At 44.4% G+C, this 9,439-nt stretch overlaps 1 protein-coding gene across 1 annotated transcript in view; it reads left to right on the top strand.

Moving 5' to 3' along the window:
- The first annotated feature begins 317 nt into the window (after window positions 1-317).
- The window catches only part of LOC103734495 (aldehyde oxidase 2), an 88,916-nt gene continuing 79,794 nt past the window's right edge, over window positions 318-9,439 (top strand). Inside the window, exons 1-5 of the mRNA XM_008833468.1 lie at window positions 318-374; window positions 2,473-2,530; window positions 4,047-4,143; window positions 5,372-5,480; window positions 7,442-7,568. Of these exons, the coding sequence (XP_008831690.1) occupies window positions 318-374; window positions 2,473-2,530; window positions 4,047-4,143; window positions 5,372-5,480; window positions 7,442-7,568 (448 nt within the window). The remainder of the gene's footprint in view (window positions 375-2,472; window positions 2,531-4,046; window positions 4,144-5,371; window positions 5,481-7,441; window positions 7,569-9,439) is intronic.

Raw genomic sequence — 9,439 nt, 5'->3', positions numbered from 1 at the left:
TTCGCACAATGCCCTCGGATTTCAGAGACAGAAGGAGAGGTACGGGTTGCATCCTAAGCCAGCTTCAAAGCCAGAATTGGTGGGAGGTGAGGTATGAGATTAGTGGCCAGGCCACACAGGTCCCTAGACTTAAAAAGCCACAAGGCAAGGAAGTCTCCACCTCTTGCCCTCCTCACTGAGACTCCAGGCTGCCTGCCTCCACTTGGGGAGAGATTCCAGTTACTGTGGCCTTAATCCCTTCTGCTCACTTCTATAGCCCAGTGCCTGACAGCATTCCTGCCTACAGCCTGGAGACAAAACTTATTCACAAGGCCATCATGCCTGGCCCATCACGGAGCTCAGATGAGCTGGTGTTCTTCGTGAACGGGAGGAAGGTAAGTGGTAGGTGGTGTTACTATTGTCTCTTGCAGAGGCAGCTGGAAACCCCTGGCTTGGGGGGGCGGGGTTCTTATGGGATCTGCTCTGAACTACTCCAGACAGGGATAAGAAGCCTAGGACTAAGAACCTATCCTGATTTGGTCTGCTCTCTCAGCCAGCATTTATCTCCTAACAACACGGAGAGACAGGAAATGCTTGGGGTTCACTGCAAATCCCTACTGTCAGTCAGCTCACTCCAACTCTGCCACTCACTGTACAACCACATGCAAGTTATTTCACCTCCCTGAGCCTTGGATTCTTCCTGCAGCATCCATTCCTAGGGTTATTATAAAAATGGAAGAAAGAGCTTCTTCTCTCATCAGTCAGGAACCCCCAAAGCAAAGCAGTGTGTCCTGTAACACAGCTTGATCTTCAAACTCCAGAAGTTTTGAAATGGAAATGGAGCTTTCTTAGTTTTCCTATTTATCAAATTAAGTTCTATAAGGAATTCCCATTATACAGAATTGATTGAAATTAAGTGTGGTCACTTTGGAGGCCCCGCTCCCTGGGTTGTAGCAGATTCCAGGGGAAATTTATTTGACAAGGACAGAGCCTCTCAGTTGCTACTTTTTCCTGGCATCAGCCACTCACACAAGCCACTGGTTACTCTTAGTGCCCCAGCTCTTCTTGTCAAGAGCCTCTTTCTGTCTTCCAAGGGCATACAACTTCTCTGGAGTCTTACCACCTCCCCTCCAAGAGTCTCTCAGACCTCTGATCCCACAAATCTGACTATGGCTTGGTCATGTCCATCCTCACCTAGGGAGTTAGCCCAAGGAAGCAGATAGAGCCCTCAGGTCTCCTATGTGCCTGAGCATGCTCCCTCCTGCATGTAGCATTCCCAGTCAGCCACCACCATATCCTTCTCCAACCATCACCCGTGAGCTGAGTTATTACTGGCCTAATATTAGTAATTACTGGTCTAGGTCTTAGAGACTCAAAGGGCAAAGGAGGCTCCTCTCTCTACTTTCTGTTCCATAGTGGTCCCATGAACCCAGAGTGACATGGCTGTAGGCAGAACTGAGATTAAATCAAGGATTAGAGGAATCACAAATCTGTGTGGTGGGAGTCTGTTAGATTATATTTATTTTTGTTTCGATCACATTCTCAGTAGCTGTTTGCAAAGGGCCTGAGGTGGAGTGAGGGCAGCAGAGAAGTGATTTTGTTGTTGCCCACTGATGAGTTCCCCCTAGAGAACCAGTAAATGGTTCTCACCTTAGAAGCATCTTCCTGCAGATTTATATTTTTTGAGATATGCATAAATTAGTGTCTTTCTTCTGGGGAGAAAGGAAGAAACTAGCATTGGTCCACTGAGGCTTCTTTTCCTCCCATAGAACAGATTGGCTGGGCTAGAGGTAGTCACACTACATCTCAAAACAAAAGTGAATGCCCTAAAATGGGAAAGAGGCAACCAGGAAGGTCCCTCATGACTTTTAATGTGACCACCTCCACTTCCCAAGGGAAGTGACAGGTGAATTCTAGTGTCCCACCAGAGCTACCCTGGGTTCTGAGCAGGGCATCAAGGCTCACCAGCAGGCCACTCTGACATTTGGGGAACCAGCTGACTCGAGAATCTCTCTAGGATGACAGTAACTCCTCTCACTCACTTGCTGTGACAAACTTACACAGACTTCTGAGGTCATCAGATGTTTTCCCTACCGTGTGTCTCAGAGGTGGCAGAAACTTTCTACCCAGCTTTCCTTCCTGTAAGATCTTTCTTTGGATAAACACAATCCAAGTTGATCCAAGTTTGAAATACTTCCAAAGTTCAAAAGACCGAGTTGGGAGGTCCTATAAGGCAGATAGTGGAGCAAATGGGAAAAAATGTGAAGGGTACGGGGATATCATCACACCACAGTGGTTCCCGGCTCCCACCACATAGAATGAATGCTACTGCATTCATTTTGTACCCTGTAAACATTGTTTGCCCTCAAAGCAGTTGCTGATGAAAGGAGGCCTGATGTGTTACATTTCATCTCCTATATCAAAGAGGCCACAATAGACATTCCACTGAGTCACCCACTCAATCCCATAATCTCATCTCTGTTTCATCTGCAGGTAACAGAGAGGAATGTGGACCCAGAAGAGACTCTGCTGGCCTTCCTGCGAAAGAACTGGACCCTTTTGATCAAAGTCCTGGCCATGTCTGTAGAACTTAAGCTGGTGTGATTATGAAACGTGATCCATCTCCAGTCGCCCCAGGCCCTTGCTTTTTATTTGCCTTTTGCAATGGCTTTGAGCATATCAGGTTAACTGAGCTAGTTTAGAGAGGAGGAAGTTTCCCAGAGTCGTTTACGTGTGATTGAATACCATGAAACAGAAGCTGAGTTCTGTACTTGAGCTCTGCAGATCCACCAGAGTGCTGTGTAATAGAAGCTTGTGTTACCTGTGACCTGCCCTTCGTAAAACCACATTCTCAGATTCAGTGATTGACTGTGTCGAGGGAAAAGATTTATTTCCCCTGAATCTATTTTCTTACAGGAGATTTTCTCCCACATTTTCTCTGTGCTTTTTTCTGTAACACAGAGCTTCATAATGACAAACATACTTTAATTAGTTAACCTGATGGATCTCTTAGAGAAGCCAAAAAACAAATAAAACTAAATGACAAGAATTACAAATTGATGAAATTGGCCCCTGAACATTTCACTTAAAAGCACACTTGGTTTCTAACTAGTCATCAATATTGGGAAATTAGGAAATTTAATGTTTTAATCAATCAAGACTTTTCTACTGATTGTGGCAAATGGGAAGTTACCCTTCCTTCAAGACACCAGTTTTGCTTAGAGCTGAGTGAGGACTGTCCTAGTTCCCCTCTCTGAAATGAGGCCGAGGCTCTCAGTCTTATGCATCCTGCTCTTCCCTTACATAACCCTGCTGATCAGTATTTGAAACTATGACTTATTTCAGAAGAACCAGTGCTATCATTAGGAAAAAACAGCAGAGACTAACAACAAAGAATCATTGATTCTGAAGTCTTTTAAGTCAGTCTAGTTAATCATGTCCAATCAAACAAATGGTGTGGAAATACAGTTAGGAAGAAGGAAGAATAAAGAGAAGGAGCCAAGGCTGAGCCTAGCTTTGGAATTACCTGGAGGGAGCCAGGGCAGAAGGATGCTCAAGGTAGGAGCTGAAGGTGAGGAGAGAGCTGCTAGCATCTCTTCACTGTGCTTTCAAATGCAATATGGCCAGAGGAAGGCTAGGCTTTGCTGCCTGGCTTATTACCAGGCAAAACTAACAATGCATTGAGCTCCTGAAAATAAAGTTCTTCTCTCCCAATTACTTGATTAGAACCAAAGACATACAAGAATATCTTATAATGAAAGAAGGATTTTCAAAGGAGTTTTACATCATTATCCTACAAGATGCTTATAATAAGTTTATGGTGATAATGTAGGTATTACTTCTTCCTCTTTTAAATGGGAAATATGCAGGGACGGGTTAATATGTCCAGAGTCATGCAACCAACAAGATACAGACTGGCCTTTACTAAGATCCAGAGGTAAGCGAATGATTTCTCAGACCTTCATCTCACCCCACAAGCACATTCCCCATTAGTGACGCCCTTGGGAAGCAGCTATACTGGCAACATGTCCACCTTGGCATCTTTTCCTTGACTTCCCTCCTCCCAGTACGCCTCACAGGAGCCAAGTATGCCTGTGGAACAGGAGGCTGTGGGGCCTGCACTGTGATGCTGTCCAAGCACGACCTGGTGTCCAAGAAGATAAGGTAGCCACCCCAAAGTCCAATAGCCAGAAGAGGGCTCTGTCTTGGCCTGGCTTGTATTCTGTCACAGAACTATAAAATGATTTCAGATTCTTGCTGTGTCTGGATCTCAGATCCCTCTGAAAATCCCTACAAGTGTTGTGAGCCATCTACTCTGATAATGCACAAGCTAATTGTATTCTGAATATTATTTCTGGGAGACTGTGAACCTCCCAAGGCCCATCTGCATATTTCTGATGAAAAAACTTCAAGTCAGACCAACAATTTATTTCACAGATGAGGAACTGAACCTCCCACCAAAACAGAGGTAACTTAAATAACTATAGGAGAGATGGCTCAGTGGTTAAGAGCACTGACCACTTTTGCAAAAGACCCAGGTTTGAATCCCAGCACCCACATGGTGGCTAACAACCGTTCATAACTCCAGTTCCAGGGGATTCAATGTTCTCTTCTGACCTCCATGGGCATTGCACAACATGGGTGCACTTATATACATGCGGGCAATACACTCATACATGTAGGGTAAAAATAATAAATTTTAAAAAAATTTTAAGAATTATAGGACAAAAGGGGAAAAAAATCAAACTGAAAAATAAAAGTGACTTGTTCAAGGTTGCATAACAAGTAGCTTGTTGATCAAGAACTTGAACCCATATTTTCTGGCCTGGAAGCTAATGCTCTTTCCATTCTTGGACTGGGCCAACCTTGCAGAACAAGGACCTGGGCCACTATTTCACCCTTTAATCTGGGTGTCATCTAAATCTGTCGGCCCAGATTAAAAGATTGTTTCAGAACATAGATCACCCCCCACTGTTAAGTGACCTCACACAGAGAGCTTAAATTAACAAAACACAGAATCCAAAATGTATTGCTATGGGTAAAAGCATAAGTGTCCCCTTCACTTGTTATGAGGTCAGCATCCTAGAGAAGACTAGAAGACCAACCAGCCTCCTAATGACACAAGTCCATTCCCACCACTCCCCAGGGAAGCCCGTTTTAGGATAATAAAGCCTGTCCTGAAGCACGGTGTATCCAGATTCACCTTGACAATCCCCAATTCTCACATATAGCAGAGAGAACTCTGACTCTTCCCATCTGTCACCCCTGCAGTTCCTGGGGCAGCAGCTGAACAGACTGGCGAGGTTTCCTGCTGCCCTTCTCAGTTCTAGGTTCCTCCATGAGGCAGGACTGTGTTACTCCACTTGGTTTCCTTTGTATTTCTCATTCAAAGACACTTCTCTGTCACTGCATGTCTGGTGCCCCTCTGCTCTCTGCATGGGGCCGCTGTCACCACCGTGGAAGGTGTAGGAAGCATCAAAACCAGGATTCATCCAGTGCAGGTAAGAGCACATCCTACTCCTCTCTCTTCTAAACTCCTTCATTTTATCAAATGCTGAGCAGACTGTGCCACCTGAGCCTTCTGGGTCTTTATCGGGTTTGGATGCTTGTTCATCAGGGTCATAACATCTGCTCTGTGATTTAAGAGAAAGTTGAAATTTCTTCTGCATTTCATTAGATAATCATCTTTTGGTTACTTTTTCTACTTTGATGATATCAGGATTTTAAAAACATTGTCTAACATCCATTATACTATAAACTGAAGTAGATACTGAACAAAGGCTAATACAGAATAAAATGGCTTTAAGGGGCTGGGGACATAGTTCAGTTGGTTGGGTGCTTGCCTAGCATGTGCAAAGCCCTGGACTAATCCTCAGGACTGTATCAACCAGACATGGTGGCACATACCTATAATCCCAGCACTGGGGAGGGAGAGGTAGAAAGATCAGAAGTTCATGGTCATCCTCTACTACATAGTGAGTTTGAGGCCAGCCTAGAATGCATGAGATACTGTCTCAAAAAGCCATACCTTTAAAAAAGTAAAATAAAATAAAACTTCTAAGGCTAACAGGTTAAAATTCAGGGAGATTGTTCCCTGTGGCATAGAAGTCTCAGGAGTAAAGTCAGAATTAGGATGAAGAGAGTCTGATAGTAACTTCCCCAGAGTGTGGAGACAATAATTCCTCCAATTCTTAGCCTGAGACTGAAGAACAAAGGTTGGATTTAAGTATAACATGACATGCATTGACATCAGTTCCTCCGTCATCGTCACAGAGTTTGGGGGCTCACAGGGCCAGGTCAACCAACACTCAGTCTTTCCAGACAAGAGGAAACCAAGTGTGTCTGGGTTTAACCACATGAGAATCAATTCCAAAGAGATTGTCAAAGAAGAAAGACCTAGAAAAGTCTTCTCAAGTCTACTAGGAAGTCAGACAGGATGCTCACAGCAAGGTGGACACATTGGAATCCAAGATGGTATCACAGCTAAATCCAGAGTGTGGCTTCCCAAGCTTTAGTGTTCCCAAGAGTCAACGGGAACTTGTTAAAAATGCAGATTCTGCTGGGCATGGTGGCTCACATCTTTAATCCCAGCACTCAGGAAACAAAGGCAGGCAAATCTCTGTGAGATGGAGACCATCCTGGTCTACATAATGAGTTCCAGGGCAGCTGGAGCTACAGGGAGACCCTGTCTCCGAAAGAACAGCTTCCCGGGTGGCCAGCAGGCAGGTCAGTGCACAGGGCCTTTCTAGAGGCGACAGGGCTGCAGGGGAAAAAGCAAGAAGGAAGAATAGGAGGGAGAAAGGAAAGAAGGGAGGGAGGGAGGGAGGGAAAGAAGGGAGGAAAGAAAAAGAGAAAGAAAAATAAAGGGAGATTCTGAGTCAAGAGGTTTGCATCAGGGTCCCCTAGAGTTTCCCAGGGGAAATCGATACTGCCAGACCATAGACCACACTTTAAATAACAAGGTTCTAGAACACAGGCCAAAATCCTCAATCTCTGATAGCAGAGCTCCTTTTGAGCCAACACAGACAAAACTGAAGGAGAAGGTGCAGTGAGATCAGCAATGGTTTCCAAATCAATCAAAACCAGGCAGCCTCCCTATGAGAACTAAACTGCATGAAATGTGTAGGTATTTGAGAAAAATGATTTTGAAATTTCTACACACCCTCCCAATGATTACTGATCCCTGAAGAATTGTTATCATTGGGGGTGCAGGCTGCACACTGATAATTCCCAACCAGAAGGGTTGGGACACTTGGCTCTGAGTAATATTAAAATGATAACATATGGCTTCTGAGAGACTGCCTCCAGGAGCTGCCTAGGAAAGGGGACACACAGAGCTGATAAAAGGAATGAGGCATTTTTTTCTCAGAAAGTGAGTTCCACCACAAAAGAGGTGCAAGCTATGAGAGAGAGTTGGTGGCCGCAGGCGGGCAGGGCTGTGACCAAGTACGTGTTCCTTCAGGAGAGGATTGCCAAGATCCACGGCACCCAGTGTGGATTCTGCACCCCTGGGATGGTGATGTCCATGTACACACTGCTCAGGAACCATCCACAGCCCTTGGAGGAGCAACTCATGGAAGCCCTGGGGGGTAGGTCTGACACTGGAGACAGGTAGAAGGAACAGGTACTTCAGGCTTCCCCACACCATCCTTAACATCACCCCAGCCCAAATCCCCTCCTCAGATCTTTTTAAAATTAGGTACACTAAAAAAATTAAAAATAAATAAAATAGGTACACTTTGTGCAGTACTTATCAGAGCATATTTATGGAAAGTTTACAGAAGCAACACTTGGCACAGGGATACTGTACTTCTCTACCCCGTGAACATCGCCTGCCTCCCTTAGGGCCTGCTTCAGCTCTCTAGGACTGCCCAAACACAGCACAACAAACTGGCCAGCTTAAAACTCCAGAAATTCTTTCACAGTTTTGAAAACTTTAAGTCTGTAAGCAGGCTGTGCTCTGTCTGCAGGCTCTCAGAAGCATCCTTCCTTGTCTCTTCCTAGCTTTGAATGGCTAACAGTTGATCCATGGCATTTCTGAACTTCTAGCTGCATAACTGTAATTTGTTTTGGGTTTTGATATTTATAGTGGTGGTTAGTTGGTTTGTTTGGTTTTATTTTTGAGACAGGGTCTCACTATGTAGCCCTGATTGGCTTGGAACTCACAGAGATCTACCGGCTTCTGCCTCCCAAGTATAAGGATCAGAGGAATGTGCCACCACTCCTGGCCACATAACTAATTTGTGTCCCTATCTTTACATCTTTTTCCCTTTGTATCTGGGTCATAAATTTTCCTCTTTTTATAAGGACATGAGTCATTAGTTTAGGATCCATCCCAATATAGGCCAATCTCATCCCAACTTGATTGCATTGGCAGAGATCTTATTTTCAAATAAGGTTATGTTCACTGGTTCCAAGGGTTAGGACTTTGTATCTTTGGGAAGGCACAATTCAGTTTATGATAAGTCTATCTATCTGAAAGAATCCTTTAGATTTGCAATAAGTTTAAGTTACTACGTGGGAGTTCATAAACATAAGATTAATAGACATCATCTTCAGGTATCAGTAATCCCTAAACAAGTCACCAGTTCTTAGCTTGAAGACAGACAGATAAAGACAGATGTGTTCCTTATCTGCCAAATCCTGGTAGCTCTAGTCTCTTCTTTCAAGTGCAGAAAATCAGGGCTGGGCCTATAGTTCAGTGCTAGAGTGCTTGCCTATCGTGTGCAGGGCCCTGGGTTCAATCCTCAATACTTCAAAAATTATCATGACCACCACCATCAGAAAACTATATTAAGTCATCTAACATCCCCTCCTTCCTTGGGTCCCCCTTCTATATGAGTCTTTCCGCAACTTCTCTGCCCTAAGGCATGGCCAAGCCCAACTTTGCATTCAGGAACTGGCTGTGCTCACTCTGCTTCCCACCTCTATATGACTCCCTGAAGACCAGGCTCCTCCCCACCTTTCTCCTGCTGTTCTGGGAATTCAATCCATAGCTTTCACATCCTTTAAACCAAGACTTCTTAGTTAAGCCGTCCCATATGAACTCTAGTCTACACTCCTCCTCCACACCACCCCTGACCTTAACCTTCAAAACATGAGGTTCTCAGATTTTCCCATTCAACAGAAGGCCTCTTAAATGCAGATCTGTGGGCCCATCCCCAGATGTTCTGATTCTAGAAAACCAGATTCACATTTTTTAAAAATTACCTTCAGACAATTCTGGTGCAGTAACCTAAAAGCCACTGAGGAACATGCCAGAAAACAGTCCAAGGCAGGATACTTTACTCATCTAGTAGGGCCTTCGCAATCACTTGTGTGTTCTGTTTTAGGATCCCACTGTCTCGTGTAGTTTGAAATATAGTTATGGTCAATACATACACATCAAGGCTGGGAATGTAGTTTAGTGGTAGAGTGTTTGCTTAGAATGTTCAGGCCCTACATTCATTCCCTAGTACTG

Source organism: Nannospalax galili, unplaced genomic scaffold (genome assembly GCF_000622305.1).
Source record: "Nannospalax galili isolate Female #2095 unplaced genomic scaffold, S.galili_v1.0 scaffold610, whole genome shotgun sequence".
In the NCBI taxonomy this organism is placed as follows: domain Eukaryota; kingdom Metazoa; phylum Chordata; class Mammalia; order Rodentia; family Spalacidae; genus Nannospalax; species Nannospalax galili.
This window is presented reverse-complemented; position numbering and strand designations above follow the sequence as displayed.